The sequence below is a fragment of the Pteropus vampyrus genome, unplaced genomic scaffold (assembly GCF_000151845.1).
Source record: "Pteropus vampyrus isolate Shadow unplaced genomic scaffold, Pvam_2.0 Scaffold356, whole genome shotgun sequence".
Taxonomy (NCBI): domain Eukaryota; kingdom Metazoa; phylum Chordata; class Mammalia; order Chiroptera; family Pteropodidae; genus Pteropus; species Pteropus vampyrus.
In genome coordinates, this window is record NW_011889137.1 from 14,569 (window position 1) to 42,519 (window position 27,951).

General features: G+C 48.3%; 2 protein-coding genes and 2 pseudogenes across 2 annotated transcripts in view; 3 read left to right on the forward strand and 1 right to left on the reverse strand.

Annotated features, from left to right (window-relative positions):
- The window catches only part of LOC105304848, a 14,572-nt pseudogene extending 7,421 nt beyond the window's left edge, over positions 1–7,151 (forward strand).
- A 2,739-nt stretch (positions 7,152–9,890) lies between these two features.
- Positions 9,891–18,601, forward strand: PRDM7 (PR/SET domain 7). The gene is given in 10 exon segments (XM_011379124.2): positions 9,891–9,966; positions 10,372–10,498; positions 10,748–10,872; positions 13,397–13,446; positions 15,036–15,192; positions 15,836–15,937; positions 16,140–16,411; positions 16,813–16,832; positions 16,834–16,878; positions 17,781–18,601. Coding segments are annotated over 10 exon segments (1,242 nt in total). The 3' UTR covers positions 18,049–18,601.
- A 4,874-nt stretch (positions 18,602–23,475) lies between these two features.
- Positions 23,476–23,594, reverse strand: LOC111731237 (annotated as a pseudogene).
- Positions 23,595–25,390: 1,796 nt separating this feature from the next.
- Positions 25,391–27,951, forward strand: part of LOC105304849 (5-hydroxyisourate hydrolase-like) — a 4,181-nt gene continuing 1,620 nt past the window's right edge. Inside the window, exons 1-4 of the mRNA XM_011379146.2 lie at positions 25,391–25,539; positions 26,023–26,220; positions 27,375–27,510; positions 27,869–27,947. Coding sequence (XP_011377448.1) covers positions 25,478–25,539; positions 26,023–26,220; positions 27,375–27,510; positions 27,869–27,947 — 475 coding nt within the window. The 5' untranslated portion in view covers positions 25,391–25,477. The remainder of the gene's footprint in view (positions 25,540–26,022; positions 26,221–27,374; positions 27,511–27,868; positions 27,948–27,951) is intronic.

A 27,951-nucleotide genomic window follows, 5' to 3' on the forward strand; every position in this document is an offset into this window, starting at 1 on the left:
GCGCTGTGGCATAACTCTCAAAATTCCCACTGGATGGAAGCAGAGAATGAATATTCATGATGACAACCACTCAAGTGTTATTCCTAAAAACCCACCAGATGGCAGCAGAAAATAAATTTTTATGATGACATACACCTAGGTGTTATTTTCAAAATTCCCACAAGATGGCAGCAGAGAATAATTTTTCATAACACACACTCCTTGTTTTTCTCAAGATGCACACGAGTGGCAGTGGACAACTTCTCATAACAACATGCACTTAGGTGTTATAATCAAATACACACAAGATAGCAGCAGAATTAACTTTTTATGACATGCCTTGTGGTGTTATGCCCAAAATATCCACCAGATGACAGCAGTGAATGAATATTCATGGTGACCTACACTCTGGTGTTCTTCCTAAATGCCCACCAAATGGCAGCTGAAAAATTATATTGACATATACTTGCATTTTATTATCAAAATGCCCATGAGATGATGGCAGAGAATAATTTTTCAAGACATGCACTCCTGTGTTTATCCCTAGATACACACGAAATGGGAAAGGACAAAAACTCTTTTTAATGACCAGCACTTAGGAGTTACTTTCTACTGCATGAGATAGCAGCAGAAATAACTATGATATGAGCTGTGGTGTTATACCCAAATTAGAACAATACATTTTCATGACATACATTTGCGTGTTTTTCAAAATGTCCATGAAATGGCAGCAGAGAATAATTTTTAATGGCATGCAATCATGTTCTTTCCCCAAGATACACACGAAAGGCAGCAGACAACTTCTCATAATATCATGCCTTGAGTTTATTTTTAGAATACATATGAGATTGCAGCAGAAATCACATTTTATGAGAAATACTGTTGTTTATTCCCAAATTTCACACAGGATGGCATCAGAAAATAAGTTTTTTTACATACACTGGTCAAATTGCCTAGATGCACACATGATGGGGGCAAAAAATTAATTTTCATGACATCCTACATTCCGGTGTTATCACAAAAGGTCCACCAGGTGGCAGCAGAAAATAAATTTTTATGATGACATACACACGGGTGTTAATTTGAAATGCACATGATAGCCGCTGAAATAACTGTTCATGAGATGCACCTCTGTGTTATTCCCCAAAAGCCCACCAGATGGCAATATAGTGTCAAGTTTTATGATGACATAGACTCTGTATGGCCACCGTATGGCAGTAGAGAATGAATATTCATGACCAAACGCTCAGGTGTTATTAATAAAATATACACTTGATGGCAGCAGAAAATTATTTTTTATGATGATCTACACTCTGTTATTCTCCAAATGTCCACAGGATTGCAGCAGAAAAAAAAATTTTATGAAATGCACTGGTGTTATTTTCACAATATCCACGAGACGGCAGCAGAGAACAATTTTTCAAGACATGCACTACTGTGTTATTCCCAAGATTCATACAAAATGGCAGCAGAAAAAACCATTATAACAACATACCCTAGGGAGTCGTTTTTTAAATGCACTTAAGAAAGTAGCAGAAATAACTTTTCAAGATGTGCACTCCTGCATTAATCCCAAAATGCTGAGCAGATGGCAGCAGCAAATAACTTTTTATATTAACGTACACTTCCCTGTTATTTTCAAATGCCCACCAGATGGCAGCAGAGAATAATCTCTCATGACATGTACTTTTTTGTTTATCCCAAGATACACACAAGAGGTCCATGTTCAAGAACATTGCTTGACCAAATGTCCTCAGATGTCATTTTCTAACTATATGAGATAACGACAAACAAAAAATTTTCATTATGACATGCCCTTACATGTTATTTTCAAATGCACCCGAGATAGCGCAAAAATAACTTAATGACATGTACAATAGTGTTATTCCACATATGCCCACTGGATAGCAGCATAGAGTGATATTCATGATAACCCACACAAGAGTGTAATTCCCAAAATGCCCACAATATGGTAACAGAAAATAAATTGTGGTGATGATATACACCTGGGTGTTATTTTCGAAAAACCCACGAGATGGTAGCAGAGAACAATTTTTCATGACAGGCTCTCCTGTGTTATTCCCAAGATACACATGAAATGGCAGCAGAATAAAATTTCATAATGACATGAACTTAGGTGTTATTTTTTAAAAGCACATGAGATAACAGAAATAACTTTTCATGACATGCACTGCGATGTTATTTCCCAATTGCACACAAGATGGCAAAAAAAAGCAAATAGTTATGATGACATACACCTGGGTGTTATTTTTTAAATGCCCACTAGATGACAGCAGACAAAAACTTTTCATAATAACATGCCTTTGTGTTTAATATCAGAATGTACGCAAGATAGGAGAGGAAATATGTTTTTGACATGCACTGTGGTGTTAGTCCCGAAATGCCCACCAGATGGCAGCAGAGAATAACTTTTTATTACTTATACGAGTGGTATTCACAAGATGCAAACTAGATAAAGGCGAGAAATAAACTTTTCATGATGACATACACTAGAGAGGCCAGGGTTCTCATCTCTCACATACACTAGATGTCTGCAGGGTTCTCACCTCTCTCAGAAGCTGAGGCTGTGAGAAAAGAGGTACTTGTCTCACCCACATGGATGCTGGAAATTGAAACATCCCAAGGGGCTGCCTAGGCTTCCCAGGTGGCTGCTCAAATGCCCAGCAGTATGGTCAGCTCAGTAACTGGCCGGGGTTGGAGTTGACACAACCCAGACTTTACTGAGCTGGAGAACCATAGATGATTCCCTGGATGGCTGGAGGCCAAGGGCTGTCCTGTCTGAGACCTGTCTCTTGCTGCTCTCTCAGATTGGACGAAGGAGCTGGCAAGTCCCAGGAGGTCCCCCACAGCACTCAGGAAGGCTGCTCTTGGAGGCTGACAGTTCATCACACTTGGTCCTGTATAAATCCACACTTGTCTATCGAGTGCCTCATGTGCCAGGGCCCTGCTGAACCTGGGACCGCCCCGGCACAGAAGAGCCAGCAGCCCCTTCCCAGAAGGAATGGTGGGAGGAAACTGCTGACCTCTGAGGCCCTCCACAACCCTAGACTGAGGGTGAGCAGAACTTGAAACAGTCAGTGACTAGAAAAGACATTGCATCCTTCTTCTATTAGAGATCAGGACGAGGGAAATAAAACCAATGGTGGAACTCAAACCCTGACTCACCTGTGATGCTGGGTGTGTCCTATGTCCTGATTGCTTCAGAGAGATGGAAAGGGAGGAAGGGGAGGTGGACTATTTATGCTTAAACCTAACCCTAACCTTAACTCTACTGCTGACCCTAAACCCAAACCCTAAGCCCTAACCCAAACCCCTTAACCTCTAACCCTAACCCCTAACTTCTTATTCAAAACCGTAATCTTTAACAACACTAAACCTAACAACCCTAGACCCTAACCCCTTGATCCCTAGACCCTAGGTTTCAGACTCCCAGACCTCAACCATGACCCTGACACTCTAACCTTGATCCATTGACCTTGAATTTAACCCTCCCCCTGACCACTACTCCATAACTCCAACCTCAACCCAAATCCTAACCTTAACACCCTAACTCTCTAACTTGACCCTGACCCCTAACCCCTAATCCCTTACCCTTACCCTCAGACCTCCTAACTCGTTAACCCTCTTCCTTACCCCCTAACCCTCACCCTCATCATAATATGTGTATTTAAGCAGTTTTATATACATTCCTGTGCTGTGACTACCATGTGATACATGTAAAACACAATTTAAATATACATGTGCAGTAGTGTTTTCTAGGAGTGCTACTGCTGCTGGACAGCTCCAGCAGGGCAGTAGTCCAAAGAGAGAACCCAACCTGGAGCTCCGGTGACCAGATTCTTGTCTTATGCTGTGAGAAAGAATCCAAGAACGTGACAAATAGCAAGCAGAAAAGAGTATGGTTTATTAAAGTGAAAGTTTCTTAAGAGAAAAGTCAGGGAGCTCAGAGAGACAGTCTGCCCCCAGTTGTCTGAATTATGGACTTTTGGTTTTTGGGGGTTGGGGGATGTCCCAAGGCTATCTGTCTCCTGGTCTTGGTTTGTTTCCCAAAAGGGGAGGAGGTGGCCCAAGGCCATCTGTCTTGTCTTCTGGCCTTGGGCTGTTTCTTGTGCTGGAGTCTCACCCTTGAAATCAAAACAGGGAGAGGACCAAGTAAGGGATTGAGGAAAAATTTCAAAGCCATATCCTGGAGTGGGTCTTCCCTAGGCTAAGTATCCTGCCTTACTACTTGCTTGCCAAGTTGAGAATGGCGTTATTTCAATGAATGTATGTATTCAGCATGTAATGCAAATAAAACAGTCATACACACACATTTCTACATGTGCCACTTTCACATAATTTGATAGGAATGTTATTTCGTTGAATGAATGCTGCAGTGTAGTGGATCGAACACAGTGTTTAAAGGCTCACGTATAACTACTATTTCTAAGAGTACTACTTGCTTGCAAAGTTCAGACAAGTGTTATTTCAAGGAATAGATGATCTCACCACCCTGTAATATTGGTAAAACTGTGTTCAAAGTGTTACCATAAACAACTTTTCCAAGAACATACATCTAACAGTCTTGAAATTGGTGACTGAAACACAATCTTCTCTAAAATTTCTTTCTATTAAGATTGTCTCTCTTTTAGCTTCCTCATTTCTAGGAAATATAAAACTTAACAACAGTGCTGTGACCAGGTGTCTCTAGATAAGAACAGTAACTATATGACACAGTATGATATTATGAACTATAAGAACTTTCCTGCTGGAATGCTTTGGGTGCAAATTGGACACTTTGGGTGGTCAAGGTATTATTGAGAAAGGAAATGAATGTGGGCCACTAGTTTTAATGAGGTTATGCATTTCGTTGTGTGTGTGTGTGTGTGTGTGTGTGTGTGTGTGTGTGTGTGTGTATACACATATACATATATATATACACATATATACACACACATATATATACACTAATACATACACATATATATATATGTATATATGTTGAAAGGCTTGCCCATCCAGTTCTCTTAATGGTTTTCAAAATTTCCTTGTTGTTCAAGCTTGTTTATTTTACATGTATTCTTGTTAACCTGCTTGAAAATTTAAATAAATAAACTATTTTTATTGGAATGAAATTAAAATTTACATTAATGTATACAGAACTGACATATTTATAGTACTGAATCTTTCTACCAAAAGACACATGATTTCCATTTCTTTTATATATATATTTCTATCATGAGCATTTTGAATTTTTTAATTTGTTTCCGAGATTTTATTTTGCTTTGGGAGAATTTTGTTGCTTTATTTTTATTTTTATTTTGCTATTTGAAATAGGTTCTTTTATTCCATTTTATCTTATTTCATTTTTTCCATCTCGAAGCTTGGTAGCTACACATTTTTTAAATCAATGTTTTAGTGATTAGGTAGTGATTATAATATACAGCATTGACTTAAAAAAACTTAATCTTACCTGATACTTTCCCTCTTCACGGACAATAGAGTTACAACAAAACAGTGTTTACACTCCTCCGATTTACACGCTACTGCTTTTCTTTATTCACCAAACCTCGAAAGGTTTACTAGGCAATTTGAAATGTCCAGAGACAGTGTTCACAGGCTTCCCTGGGCTGTCCTTTGGACAAGTGGAACCAGTGAGGTAGGCACCTTTTGAGGCCTTATTAGTATCCCCACACCAATACTGGTTCATAAGAGCTATCGTTCTGTCATTGGCCTGATGGTTTAACGTATGCACAGTGTAAGGAGTGGGAATCAGAATCTCTAGTGGGACCACTTTTCATTTGGCCGAAATTACAGTTCCCTATTTTTATTGAACCAACAGTTACCAGATTTTTAATATTGTTTTTTCTGTTCTGGAGTCATTTGTCAGGCATTTCAGTTTCAGTGGAAACAGGCCAGTTCCAAAAAGAATCGGGCCAACGTCTAGCACAGTTCCAAGAGAACAGCCTGATTTCCAGTCAGGTGGAAGTGCCAAGTGAGTACTTGCAGGCAAAATGAGGGCTTTAATCAGAAAAGGGTGAAGACTTAAAATAGATCCCAAATAGAATCTGGAGAGCTTCGGACACAATGAGAGCAGAAGCTCTGATCCAAGAGAGAGACCAAGCCTCAAACACCAGGGTAGGCGAGGGAACGGCCAGCTCAACAGGCTCTGTGGGCATTGCACCTGCTTGCTCAAGAGCCCCGGACATGTCCAAGGTCTCCTCTGGATCCCCATGTGGGCCATTGAATAATGTTCACCTTAAAAATGAAACAGGGAGGTGGCTCCATAGTGTAGTGGTTAGCACGTCTGCTTTACATGCAGAAGGTCCTGGGTTCGCACCCCAGATGGATCCACAGACCATACCCCGGGTGCGCCAGGCCCCGGGTGCACCAGGCCCCCCGAGTGCGCCAGGGGTGCCAGGCCCCGGGTGCATGCCGCGAGCACATGGGAGAAGATGCCCCACCTTCAGAGATCCAGTTCTTAAAAAGGGAGATGGCAACATCCGTAGGTCAGGGGTGGAAATGGGGGTGGGGATTAAAGAGGTGGGGGGAATGAAACGGGCTGTGACAGAGCAACGTCACTTCCTTTCAAGCTTGGTGTTTGAGTGGTGGGTCCCCAGGTGTCTCAACAAGTGTATGGAAAGTGTTATTTCTGTTTAGAGCCTATACACCCTGACCACCACATGATATTCTTAAGGATTGTAAGGTGTTCAGATTCTGCAAATCCAAGTATCATAAAAACCGTAAAAAGAAGAGCAGTTCTTGCAAGCTCAGGTGGACTAAAGCATTCATAAGCTGCTGGTAAAGAGCTTACAGTGGATAATTCATTTGGATTTGAAAACTGTAGAAATGGACCTGTCAAATACCAGCAAGAGCTGTGGGGAAAAAAACTACTGATGCAATGAAGAGAGTTGAGGAGATCAATCAGACACCAAGCTAAATTTATAACGAACTGGTTGAAGAAAAATGAAGAACTACAGAAAGTTCAGGATGTCAAAGAAATGAAGCAAAACATTCATCTAATCCACACCCCATCTGCATGCATCGAACAGCTGGGAAACAAAATGGTACAGAAATTACAACAGGACGTGGACATGGAAGTCGTTCCTGAAAATCTTACTGTCTGGGACCATTTCTACGAGTGCAGTGGAAAATCTCCTTTAGAGACTTAGAACGTCTAAATTATTGATTTATGTTTTACGTAAAGTGACTCAAATGAAAAGGTGATTAAATCTCTTCTACATTGCTATCTGCAAAACATCAGATATTATGAATGCAAGATTGCATCTCAATGTTAAACCTTCACTGATAGCTGTACTTATATAAATCATGAAAATGATATAAAAACAGAAGTGAATCGTGGACATAAAATGCTCACGCCACTGATAAGAGCACAAGGCAGTCATTATGTAACACCTAATGATAAAAATTCATGGCTACTGCTACATAAAATAAAAATTTTCTCAGGAAAAAAATCAAAAATTAAAAAATCAGTTATCTTACCAGCAAAAATGGGTTTATTCAGGAACAGCCAATAATTGCAATTTGGGACAAGCAAACAATAGCAAAAGTCATAGGCAAGTCCTGCAAATAAAGTAGAGGAATGTTATTTTGTAGAGAAAAAGGAGGAAGTTGGAAGGGTCATTTTGAATGAAAGTGCATTCGAGAAAAAGAGTAAGTTTAGGGTGATGACGGTATCTCACCGGCTGAGTAGCTGGGGAGTCGGTTTCTTGTCGGAGACCCACTGTCCTTCTTTTTGTGGGGGCCCATAACTGACGATTCTTTCCTAGGGAGGGTTCCCCTGCGGGGTCTGTAACTGACCTCGGGCGGTTCCACGTGAGAGCGCCCCCTGCTGGCCCCTCAACTCCGCTTTAGTGAGATTTCTTTATTATCACAATAATTGTAAAAAATCTACAGTTAGTTGGCTTATTTCCAAGACATGGAAATCACGTTACATTTCTGTGATCAAAACTAGCAAAAGGCCCAGAAACACTCTTCCCACTTTATCCTGTGAAAGCCAGCAGGTTTTCAACTGACCCTTCTCTGCGGACCCCGTCTTTGCATTTGATGTCTTATTTTTATGCAAAATACGTGTAGGTTTTTCCAGGCCTTTTTGTTTTCTGATTGATTTTAAGTATGTCTTATTTCCGAAGCCTTTCTAGACCCGCCTTACTTAAACATACCTACGACGCATAATGCCACTTCTTTATGGGAGATTAAAATTCTCCTGGGGGGGTTCTAAAACACTTATTTCACTCGTTGTGTTTGAATCTTTGACCCATACGGAATTACCTTCGTCTACACATTGTCTCATCAGAATTTACTGAATGACAGTCTTCCCGGGATGGAATGAGGCATTCACCACACACTACCTGCTTACAGAGTTCTTGCTGAAAGCGGATTTCACAAGGAAGGGCACGAACGGGCCTAGGACAAAGTTCGGGATCCTGACTGAAGTCGGGTGGAACAAAGAATCTGTCAGGACAGACGGCGGTGTCCACCTTGCACATCTGCCGCGAGCTCCTGTCCCGGGGCTGGGACCTGGGCGGGGCACCGGACGGGCGCTTCACCGCGGCGCGCTCGAATCAGGCAACGAAAAGCGCCGGCCGGCGCGACCTCGCCGAAGGCTTCTTGACAGGCACTCGCGGGACCCAGAGCAGCCAATCCCCGCGGGCTGGGGCGGGACCTTCCTCAGGAGGCGTGAAGACACGCCCTCCAGCCCCGCCCCCAGCCTGGGACTGGGTTCTGCCTGTGACTGACAGTCAGGCTCCGCCCTTTTAGCGTATTCTGACCGCCAATTGGCGAGTAGGACCCTGGGATCGCAGCGGTGATTGGCTGCTTGCGTCGACGCGGCTGTTGGAGCGGGCACCTCGCGCTCCGCGGCGCCTCACATCCCGAGGGCGGGAAGCGCGCAGGCGCTCGGAGACGTCGCTTGGTCAGGGTGGGCAGCGCCCGGGGGTGCCGGGAGAATGACAGGAAAATGGGAGGCCTTTGCTATGCGAAACCCTCATAAACCCTTAGCCTGAGACCTTCAAATCCCAGCCTAGGAGACCCTAGAGCCCTTCACGCTGAGAGAAGTCAAATCCCATCAGCCTCGAGGGACACGAGTTCCCCTGAGCCTGAGGCACCCCAAACCCCTCACCTCGGGAAACCCTAAATATAGCACCCACAGGAGACCAAATCCCCCAGCCTCAGAAACCCTAAAAGCCTTCGTCCTGAGGCTCTCGGTCCCTTCTGCGTCAAAGACCCAGCTTTCCTCAGTGTCGGGGAACCCAGCGCGCTCCCACTCTTCAGCCTCAGGGGTCCCAAACTCTCTCGGCCTGAACATCCGCAATGCCTTCCTCCTGAAAAACCCCAAATCTTGTCCCGAGAGACCGCAGTACCGCCAGCCGAGGGACCCCAGATCGCCTCAGCCCGAGAGCCCCCCGCCCCGTGGAGGCCGAGCCTGCTTTGCGTGCGTTGCGCCCGGACCCTCGCAGCGTCCCCCGGCGGAATCCCCAGCCCTCCCCGTGAGGAACGTTCGCCTCCCATCTCTGCAGCGGCGGCCGGTGGTCAGCCGACCCCACTCCCGGGACACGGGCCTCTCCGTCTCCTCGGGCTTCCGGGGCCTCGCCGCTCAGGGCTCCCCCAACGCCGCGGCAGACTTTCCTGAGGTGGCCGAGCTCCAGGGGAGCCGAGAAACACAGCCCGGCTCGCGTTCGGCTGCTCTGAGCTGGCGCTGCAGACCTCCCACCCACAGGCTCTGCCCCACGTCCCCAGGTCCTGTGAGGTCCCCATATCCCCCTGGTGGTCTGTGCTGTCACCCCTCTCAGCACCTCCTTGTTCCACAGGCACCTCGGCCTCGGGTCTGGGAGACTCAGAGGCCCTTGCAGCCTTCGAGTTGGAGCGGTCTGCCTGGTGGTCCCCCAACCATGATGCCTGACAGGTCCCCAGAGGAAGCCCCTGAGGGAGACACAAGGAGGACAGGGTGTAAGCCCAAGGTGAGAGGTGGGGGAAGCAACGCCAGCCTCCAAGCAGGGTCTGATGGGGCGAGGGGCCTGGTGACAAAGAGCTGGTTCCCAGAGGACCACAACTCCTGGCCTGTGCTGGCGGGTGACCCTCTCTGTGAATGTGCACAGAATGGGCCATTGGTCCTGTGTGGGACGTGAGGGGAGAACAAGACACGAGCATCATCACCTGCTCTGTATCAGGGGACAGCTAGGAGAATGCTCAGTGTTTGCTCAGGGAGCAGGACAGGATGAGGAGGGAGAGAAAATCCTAATCCTTGTTTCATAGAGACCACCCCGAGGTCTGTCTGCACCCTGCACACAGGTGGAGAAGAAGGCCCAGCTTGAAGTTCTGACTTGTGTTAGGAAATTATTGGTAGACTCCATTATTTTCTCTAGGCCAAAGATGCTTTCAAAGACATTTCCATATACTTCTCCAAGGAAGAATGGACAGAGATGGGAGACTGGGAGAAAATTCGTTACAGGAATGTGAAAAGGAACTATGATGCGCTGCAGGCTATAGGAAACAAGAAGTGCTGGGTGCAGGTGAGCCTGGGAAACATGAAACACCTGTATTCGTTTGGCTCCATCTGCCTACAGTTCTATTCTGTGTGGAGAGCAATCTAGAGGAAAATTTTGATCTTTGGTGTCAGCGCAGGGCTGGCATTGACAATGCAGAGCTCGTGATGCCTTGTTCTAGGTTTTCCTGGCCCATCAGAGTGAGTTGCCCTGGTTTGGGGGTGCTTTGTCCCTCTTTCAAGCTCTTCTCTTTCAGGACAAAGATTTTGCTTCTCTCCAGTTCTCAGAGCCCCTCGACCAGCCTTCATGTGTCGCCGTAGGCAGGCCATCAAACCTCAGGTGGATGACTCTGTGGATTCTGATGAAGAATGGACTCAAAGGCAGCAAGGTGAGTGGCCAGGAGGATTTGGAGGTGCAATCCTGAAACCAACCTAGGTTGAGGTCTGAGCCGCATCTAAGGAGGTGACAAGGAAACAGTGTTTGTTTTTCAGCAAACAAGCAAGATGCAAAACAGCGTGTAATACACTAGGGGACTAGTCATATAAAGTTTTAAAATGTGTAAAATAATTAAGCATTTTATAGATACATTAATAACATTAAATGTATAAAATCTGAACGTGAATAAGAAATAACAAATTCGAAATAGTTATCATCATAAGAGAAGGAGGAAGCTCTGACAGGTGGCTTGGCTGTGTCTTGGTTAGTCGTTTGTTTATTTGTTTCTGAATTTTAAAATAGGAAGAAAAAGATCTGAAGCCATGCTGGCAGAATGTTGCGATCAGACCGAATGGTAGTAGATGTATAGGTTTTTCATTATAATTTTTCATACTTTTCTATATACTTAACTTTTATCATTTTATAAAGATTATTTTTGCTAAACATTGTTAATTAAAGGGCAATTAAAGTAACCTTAGTTAATCCACCAAAAAGCTTTCTAACACTAATCTCATCGTAGTTCAGTTATTGAATTAAATGTCCTAGAAGAAGAAATGACTAAGATATTATGTAAAGATTTATAATTCATTTATGTATATTTTATCACACCACATGATCTTCCTACCCCGAAATGAACCTGATTTTTTGTCTTGATTCTGGGAGAGGTTTTCAGGCAGCTGTTGAGTCTCCCTGATGTCTCCCACTTGTCACAGAGTAGAAACGGAATCAGGTAAATGTAGCAGAGTGCAGTCATTATGAAATAGAAGTGAGCAGTTCACTTTCTCTTCTGCTGCTTGCGAGAGTTTAGAAGAAAGTCCATCTGCCTCAATAGGAGAGAGCAACTTGGACTAGGTCTGAGATTCCCCATCTACGGGTCTCTGATTCCTCAGGCTCTTCAAAGTAGTGTAAGAGATCTGTAAACCCAACATGTGGGTGTCCACAAGGTTTTGACGTGAAAAGAGGGTTTACCATACATCTACACATCTTATCTGGACTCAGTGAAAACCCACAGCCCACTAAATATATTTTTCATTTCATTTTTAAAAAACACATCATAAATTTACTCTTACAGCTTTTAAGTGTACACAGTACAGTATTGTTAACTATACGCCCATTGTGGTACAACAGATCTCTAGAACTGTCTCGTCTTTCATGACTGAAAGAAACTCTACACTCATTTAAAAACTCCCTATTTCTTTTCCCCCCAGCCCCTGGCAACCACCATTTTATCTTGTTTCCATGACTTTGATTACTTTAGATACCTTCTCTAAGTGGAATCATGCAGTATTTGTCTTTTGTGATTGGTTTATTTCACTTAATGCCCTCAAGGTTCATCCATGTTGTAGCATAGGACAGGGTGTCCTTCTTTGTTAAGACTAAACAAGATTCTGTTGTATGTAAATACCACATTTATTTTATCCATTCATCTATCGTTGGACATTAAGGTTGCTTTCCCGTCTTGGATATTGTGAATAATGCTGAAATGACCATGGGTGGGCAAATACTTATTCAAGATCCTGTTTTCAGTTACTTTAGATATATACCCAAAATTTGGGTTACTACATCACATGGCAATATTTATAATTTTCTGAGGAACATTTATGCTGTTTTCCATAGTGTCTGAACCATTTGCATTCCCACCAGTAGTGTGTAAGGGTTTTAATTTTTCCACATTCTTGCCAACATTAAGAGTTTATTAAGGGAATGTATATATGACGCACATCTTGGGCAATGGTAAGACACCGTGGATACCCTCCATGCAGCGTGACAGGTGCTAAGAAGTTATATAGAACAGGGCAAGATGGATAGAGGTACTGGGGTGTGACCCACACCAAGAAAGGGGAAATGCCTGCCTGGGGAAGGGCAATGGACTGTTCTAGGAACCAGCGTAGGGAAGGGGTTGGCCAGACTGTCTCTGGGGACTTATGGGGAGCAATCTCTGCTCTGGCCTGCACCCAACTGGATCTAGCTTTAGGGTCCCACAGCAGCCATGTCATGAAACAGTCTCTCCTCCGCAATGTTGAATAGTAGTGTCAAGAGTCAGCATCCTTGCCTTGTTCTTGATCTTAGAGGACACGCTTTCAGTCTCTCACTGATGAGTGTGATATTAGAAGGGGACCTTTCATATGTGACCTTCATTATGTTGAGGTATTTCCTTCTATTCCTAGTTTGTTGAGTATTTTTGTCATGAAAGGCCAACTTATTTTTAAAATAAATGTAATAGCTACCTTATTAACATAGGATAAAGCATAGATGAGGCTTTGTCTATTTTTTTTTTTTTAACGTTTTAAGAAAATTAGTTGATGCTTGCAATAGAAGCATAGGCCTTAATGATACTCCGGAAACCATTTTCTAATCACCCTCGGATTGTCCTTGTACTCATCACTCTCTGATTCAGAATTCTGTGTCCCTAAGAGGAATCTACAGATTTTGGAAACATTTACCAACCAAAACACTGATTTCTTATCACCTTTTAGGCCAACCTTCTTGGGTGGCCTTTGGAGTGGAACAGAGTAAACACCAGAAGGTGAGTGTTTCCCCAATCCTATATATAGACAAGAAAATCTTCCTCATGGATCCAAATTTAGGTAAGAGTGGGAAAATACAGAGTATCCTAGGAACTGCTGCCATCCTTTCCTGATCTGTTAAACAGTGTCTGATATCATCATTTTAATAGTTAATACATCGACAATAGGAGCTGCCACTTGTTTTGTTTTCACAGTATTTCAGACTTTCTTTTACAGACATGACTAAACTCACTCACACCTTTCAACGCCCCTGTGAGGTGGGTACTATAGCCATCACTGTTTATAGATGAGGAAACTGAGGTTTCAGAGGCACAGAAATGTTTGCGTCCATGTCTGAGGTCACATTTTCAGTGGTATTGCAATTGAATCCAAAGCTCCTTCTCTAAGCCACTCATAAACTCACTAAAACTTTCACGGTTTTATAAAGTTTATGCTCTCTTATCCACACATGCTTACTTCATTCATCTGACTGATCTTTTCATTCAACCTCAAATCTTTTCTTCTCTGCTCAAGTGAGAGGTATGTAAGACCCTCTGACTAAGGGAAGCTCACTGACACACAGGCAGTTTGGACAGCGGGTGGTCCCAGATAAAAAAGGGTATGGACCCCAACCTCAGAGACATGCACTCTAAGAAAAGGAAGCATCTCCTACCCCTGAGATGCTGCAGGGTTGATGATAACAGATGATAACAGGCCTAAGGACTTCACATCAGTCACACACTATAAATTCATGTCTCTGGAACTGTTTTCAAATGCCTATTCCTCTAGGAGGAAGTAACAGCTTCTTTCTCCGAGCTCCAATTGGGCAACTCTCCTGCAGTTTAAGATTGTTTGTTTAGTTTGCCTACCCATGTACTGCGAACTCTTTGAGAAGCTGGCCCATACCTGATTCTTCTCAGAAGTCCCAGGCCCAGTTCAGGGCCCTTGAGGGCCCCTGAATGTTTTCTGAATGAGTGATTTCACATTTACAAATGTGAAAGAGGGTCAATGAATGCTGAAGATAATATTTGTGACTTAGAGTTCAGATATGGAGAGGGCTGAGGGGTAAATTGATAGTGGGACTGTAATCTCACATTCATACTGTGTTAAATAGCTCACAGGACACTTTGGCGAACATTATGACGTGTCGTGTTCACTGTGACAATAGTATAGAATTAGTATGGTATGGACTGGGAAACTGAAGAGAACTAGCTGGTGGTACAACCTTATTCAAACTTAATTGATGGGAACCTGCTCATCAAATTACAAATATTCTTTCCAAGATAAAGCAAATCACAACTTTTAGCATCATTTTCTTTATTGTCTAGATATGTTTCTGACAACTATTTCATTGTTCTAGTCCCAGTCTCCCTCACCCTTACTTTTCCAGAGAAAGTTGAAAGGAAAGAGCCTTGGGGCACAGGTTCTAGTCTTGGATTCCCTACACACATAGGTCCTTTCTTTTTCCTATCACCTTTATAATCCCCAGGTACTTACAAGGGTTGTTGAAGTACTAATTAAAGTCATGCAAGTGAAAACACATCATCGTAAGCCCTAAAGAATTAAAGAACTGCATGTTATCTATTAATATGTGATTCTCACATTGAAGGCAATGCCCAGGGTGCCACTGAGCAATGAATCCAGTTTGAAGGAATTGTCAGTAATAGCAAATCCGCTGAAGGCAAGTGGCTCAGAACAGAACCAGCAACCAGTGTTCCCTCCTGGAAAAGCAAGTGCCTCAAGACAGCACTCTAGACGAAAGCTGGGTAAGAGAAAATAATTTGGGGGATTTAGTTCCTCTAAGTCCTCTGGAAAGGTTGATCAGTACAGCCTAGGTATGTGGGGTGGGCTGTGGCCTGGGTTTAAACTGAGCTAAGTGGAGATCTGAAGTTAGCGCTGGGGATTTGGGCAAATTTTATAAGTTCTCTGAGCTCCCAAATGGTAATCTGTAAAGTGAAGATAAGGATACATAGCTCATATATTGCTTGAAAGCATAAAATCAAATTTAAAAGACTCGGTATGTGCAAGTTGTTCAGTAAACCCATGTGTGATAATAGGGACCATACTTTCTTGGTGTTGTTTGCCCACGCCTTGGCTCAGTGCCTAACACATAATGTGCCCTCAACCAATATTTTCTGAATGAATGAATATGTGGATGAACCATTTTGTGAATAGAAAGGTTAGGAAGTTAAACCTGATAATGGGAAGCACTAAAACTAAAATTGAATCATCCATCTGTGGTCCATGTGGAGTCTTAGTCTCTCTGAACCAATACTTAAGGGAGGAAAAAAACAGGGTATACAGAAGGGCAGGTGATAGTTTGATGGGAGGAGATTTTGTGTTTTCTGACAAAACAGACTAGCGCTCGAGATCCCACCAACCTCACTCACCTACCCTTCTCCAACTTAGGACTCAGAAGAAAGGGGGTTGAAGTGAAGATGGACAGCCTCAGAGAAAGGATGGGCCGTGTGTACCAAGAGGTCAGCGAGCCCCAGGATGACGACTACCTGTGTGAGTGACTCTCACAGGAAGGCTGTTACGCCTGGATACAATACTTTTATCTGGTCATTTGTTCCCCAATAATTTCCTCCTTCCCATGACCTGGGGTACAGGATGGAGGCTCAGTGACGTGTGTGCCCAGGCTCGGTCTGAAGCTCTCATGTGAAGGGACACGCATGACACCTTCCCTAATCCCTGTTGCTCTCACCTCTAGATTGTGAGAAGTGTCAGAACTTCTTCATCGACAGCTGTGCTGCCCATGGGTCCCCCATATTTGTAAAGGACAGTGAGGTGGACATTGGGCATCCCAACCACTCAGCCCTCACTCTGCCCCCTGGGCTGAGAATCGGGCCATCGGGCATCCCTGAGGCTGGGCTTGGAGTCTGGAATGAGGCGTCCAATCTACCACTGGGTCTGCTCTTTGGCCCCTACGAGGGCCAGGTCACAGAGGACGAAGAGGCAGCCAACAGCAAGTACTCCTGAATGGTGAGAAGCAGCGACCCCTGACCCTGTCCTTGGGCTCCCCACCTCCCCTCTGCACTGGTGGGCCCTCACCTCGTCCAGGCTGGGACTTGGATGGGGATAACGTGGTTGGCTCTGTGCACAGAATGGACTCTACATGGACACAGCGCTCCTGCTTAAAGACCAGAGGGGAGTGGGAACTCAGTGGGACAAACACATAGGAACGGCTCCTGCCTCTGGGCTCCTGCTCTGAGCGGACAAACTGACTCAGATGTGTAGATGATGAATAAGACTCATGTCACATGGGCACAGCTGGCAGTGGAATCCATACAGGCTGACACACCTGATGACAGTAGAGTTAAATAATTCTTCTGACTGTCACCTCCCCACCAATAAAGGCTTTAACTTCTTTTCCTGCACCGCAGATCACCAAAGGGAGAAACTGCTGAGTATGTCGATGGGAAGGATGAGTCCCGGGCCAACTGGATGAGGTGAGGCCAGTAGGCGTCTGGGCCCCAGAGGACGCCCCTCCCTGACAAGCCCCCCGCCCTTTCCCTCTCATCGTGCCTCCCGCAGTGATCCCCCGCAGTCCTCTGTTCCCGTTCTCCCCACATACAGTGCTCTTTCATGTCAATAGACATTTAGGGAAAAAAGGAGATAAAATACAGTATGTCCTCAAAATATAAATCTTTATGCTAGACAAAATTTGGGCACTGGAAAAAACCTCAAGGACCCTCAATTCACTGGGGACCATGGATTCAGACTTCATCTAACAAACATTTATATAGCACTATGTTCTGGTTTAGACAATGGAATTTATTACTGAAACAGATCATACAACCCATATCCTTATGAGGATTTACTGCAGACAAACATGAAACAATTTTTAGAAATATTTAACCATAATTTTCCTATTTTGTGAGAAGTGCACAGCACCAGGATAGCCTAATACAAGGAACTTTTAACCCGTGAGGACAGCAAAGCACCCTGGCCTCATTCTAACTAGAACTGGGTTCTGAAGCCTGCAGAGAATCGAAGTACAGGGTGGTCGTGGGCTTCTTTGCCTCGTGATGCAGCCCCTTCTCTTTTCTCAGGACTTAGAGACTGTGTGGGACTGTTGTTGTTGCGTGACCGTGCTGAGACAGAGGCCTCCCAGGGCAAGGGGAGGCTTTTTAGGCAGTATAAGCACTGTGAGCAGGACTCGGAGACGGGCGTCCACAGGACAATGTGAACGAGGCTCAGGTGTGGACAGGAGGTTCCCCAGGAGCGTGGCGGGCAGTGGGCGACAGCAGAGCATGACGGCCGCAGGCATCAGGTGAGGAGCTGGACATGGATGTGACGGGGGAAAACTTGTCACCCGTGGTTTTCTTTCCTTCCACCTGCCTCAACCCAGGTATGTGAACTGTGCCCGCGACGATGAAGACCAAAACCTGGTGGCCTTTCAGTTTCGCAGGCAGATTTTCTACCGGACCTGCCGCGTCATCATGCCAGGCTGTGAACTGCTGGTCTGGTACGGGGACGAGTATGGCCAGGGGCTGGGCATCAAGTGGGGCAGCAAGTGGAAGAGAGAGTTCACCGCGGGGAGAGGTGGGTACCGCGGCTCTTCAGATGGAAAGGAAGGAAGGGATTCTCCTTGGAAATGTTCACGGTCCAACTCTTAGAGCAAAATCTGCTCTAAAGTCAGTAAAATTTCAAATCAGATGCTCCAGAAATTAAGCATTCATTTCATATGCCTTTGACTTTCAGGAACAATTTTTATGTTTGTTATTTTTGTCCTGATTTTTAAAAATATTTCATACACAAAATATATTAACAGCATGTAGTGCCGAAAGGCTTAGAAGCAAAAAAAAAAGTTTTCAAGCACTTACCAACTCTGTCACCAAGGTTGTTTCTTCTAACCTGGTCAGCTGTTTCTTCTTAATTTACTCCATATTTCTAAATGAAATTTGCACGTTAACATGAATTCACTATTTCAGTTAGTTGTCGTGTGAGTTCCTGCTCTGTGCCGCACAGGGTCCTGGAGCTGGGAATGCAGACTGGACACGATGATCAGAGTCATCACTCTTGAGCAGCTCAGAGTGAAGGAGGGAAGCACAGGTGCACGCGCATGTGTGACATCAGCAGTGACCTGGGGTCAGTGTGAGGGCAGGAGGTGGGGCAGACGCTCAAGGAGGGCACTCTCAGAGGAGAACATTGACAGACACCTGTGGGCAAAGCGTCCTGGCAAAGCGGGAAAGAGGTGGGCTCTTGGAGGACTGGCTGAGGACCACTCACGTCTCAGCATGGAGGGTAAGGACGGAGGTTGGAAGGATGTCTAGCAGCCCACAATGTAGAGCCCATGATCCAGCTAAGACACTGGGGACTCTTCTGAGTGAGATGGGACAATGGTGCCACTTTCAGCTTGGAGTGGCATGTTCTTTGGTCTAAGATTGTGCTTTGTGAATGCTTGGAAAACAGGCTTGCAGTGGGGAAGGCCTTCAGAGATGGCTTCGTCTCCAGGTGAGAGGACGGCAGAGTGGCTGAAGATGGATGGGAACCAGGGCTGCGGGAAGTAAGGATGGGGACGTATTGTGCGACACGACTTCCTGTTGTGCTTGAAGTGGGCTAACATCGAATGAGAAATCAAGTACGACTACTTGCTGTAAGGCTTGAGGAAGGACATATTTTCACTTTATGATCGGTGGAACACTGAGAGAGAAGCGGTTCATGACCTAGGCGGGTCAGCGGGAGCGAAAGTCCTACATTCTCTCAGCCTAGATAACGAGGTAAACTGAGGCAAGCTCAAGTTATCAGAAATTGAGTCTCTTTGAGATCGCAGAGGAATGGCAATTATGGAAACGCATGCTACAGGCGAGGCTGTCGAGGGCTTGGAGCAGGCCGAGTTCATGGGCAAGGAGCGCAAAGAGGGGAGTCCAGCCGGAGTCCAGGCAGGACGCTCACTGGCTTGAGGGTGGGGAGAGATTCTTGGTGGACGTTCACTGGTCAGGAGATAAGTCTTAGTCTTTTGTAAACCCGTCATTTACAGGAAATCAGTCTCCCATTTCAGCTCCATCCTTTGAGGGCGTGTGTGTGATTTTCCGTTTTGTGTCCTCCTGTTCCATTTTAGATTGAAATCCTTTCTCAGTCAGTGGGACCTGGACTGCTCTGTCTTGTCCAATCTGAATCCCACTTCCTGATGGAGATCCAGGCACGTAGAGGCCCTCAGTCAAACGTGTCTTTTTGAATGGGAGGCTCAGTTCGGGTTTACTCCCCCACGCTCCCTTTAACCACTACTCCATCTGCCTTCCACGCTTGTGGGTCTCCAGGCTGAGTAGCTCCTGACTTAACAGATCTTTCCCATCGTGGGACATCACCAAGGACAATTCCACCAAGTCATGCAGAGTGTTCTCATCTCTCAGTAGAATAAAATGGCTGCAGACACTGTCACAGTGATCTGGCTCTTAAGAAATCAAATTCAACAGAGTAAATCTGAAGATCTGCTTGGATTTGCTCATGAATCAGCAGCAGTCCACCTGCAACTTCAAGGGTGCTCTGAGGGGTTTTACAAATTGCAAGATTTCTACAGGAAGAAAGGTGGGGCAAAGGAGCTCCTAGCAAAGGAAAAGAAAGGGTTATTCCTGAGCTGGGCCATCTTTTCTTCGGGTGGGGGAGAGTTTTTATCATGCAGATTGCCTCTTCTTCCTTTGGGGGCAGATGGAGAGCACCTCGTTCCTATTGACGAGAAATTTCCAGACCGGTTGCTTGAGATTAAGTTTCTGGGAGAGGTTGAAAGTATAATTGATTGAGGTATAAAATCTAGGTTTGGTTTCAGGGCTTTTAGCATGTGTGGCACCATTTTTGGGCCTGTGGTTTTTCTCTTTAACATCATAACTTACAAGATACTTGCATGTGGGTAAAGGCACCGAAGCTCCATCTCCACGAGGAGCCAAACTGCCTCGGATGCTTCTTCAAAGTCCATAGTCTGGGCCATACGTAGAAAAGGCCCTGGACTGGGCTTTCCGGGTTTCTGAAGATGATGTAGGGCATAAAAATGGAATGAAAAGACAGACTGCAGAGGAGCACTTTGTGGGAGACAGAGCTTGGACTGTCCACACAACAGGAGTGATTAGTGGGCAGGTCTTACGCCCAGGCAGCCTTGTCGGCATCCGCCCTGATCAAAATTTTCTCTTCCAGCAGAACCAAAGCCAGAGATCCATCCATGCCCTTCCTGCTCTCTGGCCTTCTCCAGTCGGAAATTCCTCAGCCAGCACATGAAACGCAGTCACCCTTCTCAGAGCCTCCCAGGAATATCTGCGAGAAAACACCTCCAATCTAAGGAGCCCCACCCAGAGGAACAGAGTCAGCAGCAGCAGCAGCAGCAGCACACTGACCCATGCAGCTGAAATGACAAAGCTGAAGGTCAAGAGGTCAAAGAAAGGTCCAAACCTATGCTTGAAAGGAACGGGCAGAGGAAGATTTCTAGGGCCTTTTCCAAACCACCCAAAGGGCAAATGGGGAGCCCTAGGGAGTGTGAGAGAATGATGGAGGCAGAGCCCAGCACAAGCCAGAAAGTGAATCCAGAGAACACAGGCAAATCATCTGTGGGAGTAGGAGCATCAAGAATTGTAAGAGTCAAGTATGGAGGGTGTGGGCATGGCTTTGATGATGGGTCACATTTCATCAGACACCAGAGGACACACTCAGGGGAGAAGCCCTTTGTTTGCAGGGAGTGTGAGCGAGGGTTCAATGAAAAGTCAAGTCTCACCATGCACCAGAGGACACACTCAGGGGAGAAGCCCTTTGTTTGCAGGGAGTGTGAGTGAGGCTTCAGTGTGAAGTCAAGTCTCATCAGGCACCAGAGGACATACTCAGGGGAGAAGCCCTTTGTCTGCAGGGAGTGTAAGCGAGGCTTTACACGAAAGTCAAATCTCATCACGCACCAGAGGACACACTCAGGGGAGAAGCCCTTTTTTTGCAGGGAGTGTGAGTGAGGCTTCAGTGTGAAGTCAAGTCTCATCAGGCACCAGAGGACACACTCAGGGCAGAAGCCCTTTGTTTGCAGGGAGTGTAAGCGAGGCTTTACACAAAAGTCACATCTCATCACGCACCAGAGGACACACTCAGGGGAGAAGCCCTTTGCAGGGAGTGTGAGCGAGGCTTTACACAAAAGTCACATCTCATCAAGCACCAGAGGACACACTCAGGGGAGAAGCCCTTTGTTTGCAGGGAGTGTGCGTGAGTCATTAGCATTAAATTGTATCTCAACAGCCACAGGACAAATGTAGCCACCACACCCTTGATACCCCTTACGCTCCCCAAGAGTGAAAAGCTAGAGTGAAAAGCAGACAGGAGTAACTAGTTAACAAATCTTCCACTTTCATGATAAGAGATGAGATGGACAAATTGTTCTTAGCGCTACGGGGATGTCAGCACCAACCTCCATGGCATTTTTTTGCCTCCTGTTCTAATAAATTCTGTCTCCAAACAACTTTGAAGCCCGCATACCTCATTACCCCCTTGTCAGTGAAATCAGGGGGGTCCAGGAGGGCCACAGAGAACTCCTACTCTCAGCACGGGAACTCAACCCCTGCAAAGGTGTAGGCCTGGAGCCAGTCTAGTTAGGGTCTTGCCCAGGGAAAGAATCTAGGATTTGAGATAGACTCATCGGGGAAGGGAGTTCCCTGGACCCCTGGGAAGTGCGGCCTTTCTCCCAGTAGGCACCCACCCTCCTCCCTCTCTTCTCTTGGCTCCTCTCCTGGTTTCCTGTCTGTTAAATCCTGGGAGGGACGTGTATGTGTGCGTGGACAAGCGCGTGGCTCAGTCTGGGGCACTTGGTCTGCCTCACTCTCTCCTTGCTGTCCCTTGGGGGTTAGCATCTCATGGTGCACAGCATGTGTCTCCAGACTGGACCACAGTGGGTTTGACTCTCAGCTCTGCCCTCACCAGCTGTGTGACCTAGGCCCAGATACTCAGCTTCTCTGTGCCTGCATTCTAACCTATGAAACGGGAACGGTAACCAGCCCTTTGGTCTGACAGAGTTGAGTCGGCTCAGGCAGGACCTGGCACAGACGGATGGGAACCCAGACGTCTCCCTGAACAGCTTCCAGGGCCCACGTCTTCCCGGTCTGCAGTGCTGGACAAGGGGGCGTGAAGGGAGGGTGAGGGCATGGGAGTCTCCGCATTCAGAGCCTGTGCACACACACTGCTTTCTCTGCGAGAAGGAGGCGTGAGGTCAGGGAGGCAGAATGCACGCGTGCGCCTCCCTCCAGGCCACTGCCCTCCCCGCTGAGCCTGGGCCCCTTCCACTCAGGTACTGAGAATGCCCCGTGAGGCTGACCTCACCCACCCCTGCTGAGAACCGGCTCTGGGGACAGCCGGAAGTGGGTCTGAGCCCCTGCACGGCCTCATCTGCACACAGTGTTCTCCAGCCCCCAACACAGCAGCTTCTCTAAGGCACTCCTTCGTACCTTGGGACCCCCGTGGTTCAATGCATCCATTTCTATTTCAACAGTCTTATTGTATCTTTAAACTTATGTTTGTTAAGTAGAAGCCGATGGGACAATGGACATGCTATGAGCAGGGAGACATGCACAAGGTTGGTCATTCCTGGCCGCCCGCTCACAGATAAAGTCCATGATGGCCCACGATCACGGGATCCCCATGAGCCCGATGGGTGAGAGTCCAGGGAGAGCCGAGGTGAGAGCAGGGTGAACAGCTACACTGGGTGACGGGCCGACGGCTCCAAGCGGCCACGTTTCTCTTGGAACCAGGATGGACTTCGAGTACACAGGGCAGTACACACGGTCCGTGAGGGTCCCATCGCACCCTCTCCTGCACGAGTCACCTTTCGCTGCTGAGGGAGACCAGAGCGTATCTCAGTCCTGCTCCTGCTAGGACGGGTTCCGAAGGCTAATCTCTGACCCCGGCTCCTTAAAGGAGACAGGAAGGAGTACAGGCCACCCAGGGGTCACCCGAACCCCACAGCCCAGAACTGTGACCCACCTGTCCCTCTCCCTGAGCCGGGCTCGTGAAGAGTCTCTGCATAGACTATGTGGGTTTCAACAATGAATATCCGTTACTGTCTTTGCATTTTTCCCATGAATTTTTAACGCCTACAGCACCTGGTATTTCTAGGTGGTCTCCCATCCAAGTACCAAGCAGGCCTGACCCTGCTTAGCTTCCGAGATCAGGAGAGATCGGGCACGTTCAGGGTGGCATGGCCACAGACTCCATGCATTTTAAAAAGATGTGTGTCTATAGTTCTGTTTCCCTTCCCTGGATACTCGCCTAGTAATGTAGGGAGGAGGCAAGAGAATTAAAAAGGTTAATCAAGCCACAATCAGAGACTGCAATGTGCTGATCAGCCCTGCAGCCAGGCCAGGAGGACACCTGCAGAACACAGGAAGATTTCTGCTGGGATTGCTAACAAGCCATTCCCCACACCCCTGAAGGGGACCCAGGAACCTAAAGTCATTCCCTAAGGCTAAAACCATGGGGAACCTATGGATTAAAGGCAGGGAACTGCCAGCTGGCCCTTCGCTCTGCAAACTCTCACCTTCTCCCTTGCACACTCTTCCCCTCCTCACAAAGGAAACGGGTTAGCAAAGTCTTTTCAACTGTAACTCACAGGAGCTAAACAATGAGATATAAACTAAATTCCCCGAACACTCGGGGTCCCTCTCAGTGCCTTTACTCTGTCCCCGTGCCTTTCCACAGCCCTCTCACGGTCCCTCTCACTGTCTGCCTCTGAGAGGAGACCACACTGTCTGTGGAGTGCGACCCCTTTTCTAATACACTTTCCTTTTGACTCTAACTTTGGCGTGTGTGTTGAATCATTTCTACGGTCTCCACCAAACCCTCTTCTCTAGGTGTGGGGCTTCATCTCCCCACCAGCTCGAGGAAATCTGCCCTGTCCCGCATGACTAGGACAGAACGCTTTAAATATTCGGTGGCTTTCAGCAGGGGCTGTGGGCGAGGGGCAAAGTTACGGGGTGATGTTGGCAGAGAAGCTGGGACTGACGCACAGTCCTGTGGGAGGGGAGCTCACAGACGGCCACCGGGGCTGACCCCTGACCTGTCCTGGAAGGCTGAGCAATTCAAGACGAGTAGAGAGGTCTGCTCCCTCCTCCTCCCCTTCAGCAACAAACGGTATTCCTAACGTGCTCCCCAGCCTCCGAGATGGCCCCAAATCCACCTCCGTCATCCTGCACAGTTCCTCCTCCAAAGAACAGGGCTGACCTGTGATGTGAACACGTGTGCACCTCCCAGGGCTCATTGATAAGGAGGATTCGACTGTCACTGTCTCACAGCCTCGTGCAGGGAGCTGGCGTTCACCTGTTCCTCCAGCCCAGCTGGCAGCTGCTGGCAGCCACGTCCCCGTTTTTTAAGAGGCTCAGAGGAGTGAGTGCTGCCTGACCCCTGCTGGGCTCTGGGTCTCCTGTCTCCTGACAGTCCTATCCCCATGACACCTCGCGGCCCCCAGGGCCACTCCAGCTACACCTGCTGGTTTCCCGGCACCTCCCCCTGACACTGCACTTGTCCTGGATGGAACAGATCAATAGTCCTTGGACAAAAAGGACGTCAGCAGCTAAGGCAACAGGACGGCGTGGCCAGCTGCCTCGACCACACACTCTGCATTGTGACCACAGTGGCCACCGCAGCTATGGCCAGCCCCTCCTGCTTTCTGCTGGGCTGGTCTGCCACCCAAGTGAGGATGCTGCCAGCTTGCTTAGGGACCTATAGCTGAGCAGGTAGGGGGAACACTGGGCAGCACTGTCAGCCAAGAACCCAGAAGAGCAGCGTGTTCTCCATAGCAGAGTCAGGCAAACCTCAGTGGGGGCTGAGCAGGCGCGAGGGTTAACTTGTTTGAAACTTAGAAAATGTGTCTTTGACTCCCCCCCAACCCCGCCCCCAGCCCTCGCTTCCCCCATCCCCGCCCACCCCATCCCCGCAGGTCCCCTGGACTCGTCCGCTTCCAGCCTGGGAGGAACCTCCACGGCCTGCAGGTCTGTTTGCCCAGTTCGCCCCTCGGGCCCCATCCTGAGCGAAGTCCCCTGGGGCCCTCCTGGTGGGCACCGAGATGAACCTCCCCCCTCCCGTTTGGTCAGAAACATGCCTGCCCCGCCCTCAGTCCTGGGAGGTGACATGGACGGGACAGGGGCAGGCCCTGGAAGGTACCTGTTCCCCAAGGCTGGTTGCGGGCGTGGGGTGACCTCTGGCCACCTCGAACTGTTTGGGGTTGACCAGGAATGAGCTTGGGGGCCGCCGTGAGGCTGTGCACGCTCCAGCAACACCTGGGCTTCCCGGAGGTAGGGGGCCAGGCCTGGACCGTGGTTCCTGTCCCCTGGTTTGCCTGAGACTAAGGTCGGGGTGACCCATGAGCCAGGGCACAAAGAAGTAGATTCTGGGAGAATAAGGAGACCCAGCTGGCCAGTGCTAGACAGCTGGATGGGGGCCGGAGGGGGCGGCCTGCCTGTCAGAGGTGGAGGGGAGGGGGCCTCAGCGGGGGCGATGGGGGACGGTTCCGTGTGGTTTACCAACTGTATTTCACTGTTAACACTGCAGCCTTGTAAGGCTGATGAGAAATTCCAGCCAAGGGGCAGTGTGGGACGCTGTCCCCTGGGGCTGTTTACTCTAAGGCTGTTGCCTCATTGCAGTTGCTGTGGACACAAGGCTGAGCCTCACACAGTCATCCCTGCCCCTCTCATGGCCCAGGACAGAGGCATGGGGCCGGTCAGCAGCCCACTGACCACACATGTGCTGGACACGGCCTCGGGGCTCCCGGCCCAGGGCCTCGGCCTCCGTCTGTCCAGGCTCGAGGACCGTGGCCAGCAGTGGACCGAACTGAGAACGAGGTAGGAGAAAGGTCTGGGGCAGGACCTAAGCACAGGGCCGGTCCTGCGTTCTGACCTGTGACCAGAGCAAGGATCCCAGCCAGCAAGGAGTGTGGGCACTGAGGGCTGATGGCAGCGCGGACCACTGCCCCACAGTGCCCTGCTGACTCCCGGAGCCAGCTGCATCAGCCAGTGTCGTCCCTTCTGGGACAGCCTCACACCCCTGAGGCCTGGGTTGGTTAAGGCCTGAGGCGGCTTCTGAAAGGCCTCACTGTCGCCATGTTGAACAGGTAACCCTGTGCGAGGCAGCAAGCTAGCGCGGTGTTCCTCTTCTTTCTATCCTCGCCAGGCCCTGTGGGCAGGCTCCACGATTACCCCTTTCACAGGCTGGACACTGAGGCAAGGGGAAAAGCTAGATTCCACCCACGCTGGGGCTGTGCCCCTCGCTCAGGCTCTGCTGGGGGTGGCCCCGCCCAGGCTGGCGTCATGGCGCTTGGGCTGGCCCTGTGAGCAGGTCCCCCAGGCCCTCTGGCCTGAAGGAGGTAGGCTCCTCTGGTGGTAGAAGTGGGGGGCCAGGCCCCAAAGGTTCAGGGCCTGAGAGTGTGGAGTGCGTTCCCTCTGCTTTCAGCCCCTCACAAAAACTGGGGGTCCAGGTTCCCTGTGAAGGTCGGCTGCGGTCTTGGAAGAACACGTTGAGTCCCGGGGTGGGAGGTCATATGGACCCACTCCCACGCCCCAGGGACCGCTGGGATGTGATGCTCTTTCTAATCCTGGCACAACAGACACTTGAAATCACAGTTGGTGGGAGCAAAGCCACAGGCCTCAGATCCCTTGGGGACTCAGTGCAGCTGGGAACTGGGCTTGGGCAGATGGGGGTCTGGACAGTTACCCAGAAAGCCATACACAATGCAGTAAATGAAAAATCCCAGCTATAAAACAATATGAATGCTATTTATTCGCACTGTAAGTTTGCAAATAAGAATACTTATGCATAGAGAAAACCTGGAAAAATGTAGGCCAGATGTAAAGCGACTTTTGCTCCTGGGGTAGATTCTGGGAGGTTTTCTCCCTCTGCTTCTGGGTTGTCCAACATGCCCCTGGGCCACTCCATAGCCACAGGCCCTGAGACGGGGTGTCTGAGGCTGGGGACCCCCATGCCCTCTCCTACCCCCTAGCTACACCGACCACGACGGCCGCTGCCCCGGGCTCCTGCCGGCAGGCCAGATGAAGGCGGGCACTTACAAGCTGTCCTTCGACACCACGGGCTACTGGAAGCAAAGGGGACAGGAGAGCTTCTACCCGTACGTGGAGGTGAGGGCCTCGGCCGCCAGGAGAACAGTGACCTGCCCTGCTCGGGGCCAGGCTGTGCGGGCGGCTGAGGGTGACTCAGCCCTTGGGGACAGAGGTGCCGCCAAGCCCTATCCCAGTCACTGGGCCCGACCTCGCAGTCTCCCCTCACCTGTTCAGGGTGGACCCCTGGGCAGCCCCGGCAGGCCCAGGGGTCCCTAGAGCTGTGCACTTCTTTGGGGAGCGTTCGGCCCTGCCCGCAGCTCTCCAGGTCCCCAGCGTCGGGCTCTAGCTCAGGCCCACGTCCCGGAGCCTTGGGGCCGGGCTGCTGGTGGCCGCGTGCGGCCCCGCGCTCTGCCCACAGCCTGCTCTGCTCTCCCAGGTCGTTTTCACCATCGGCAACGAGACCCATAAGTTCCACGTCCCCCTGCTGCTGAGCCCCTGGTCCTACACCACGTACCGCGG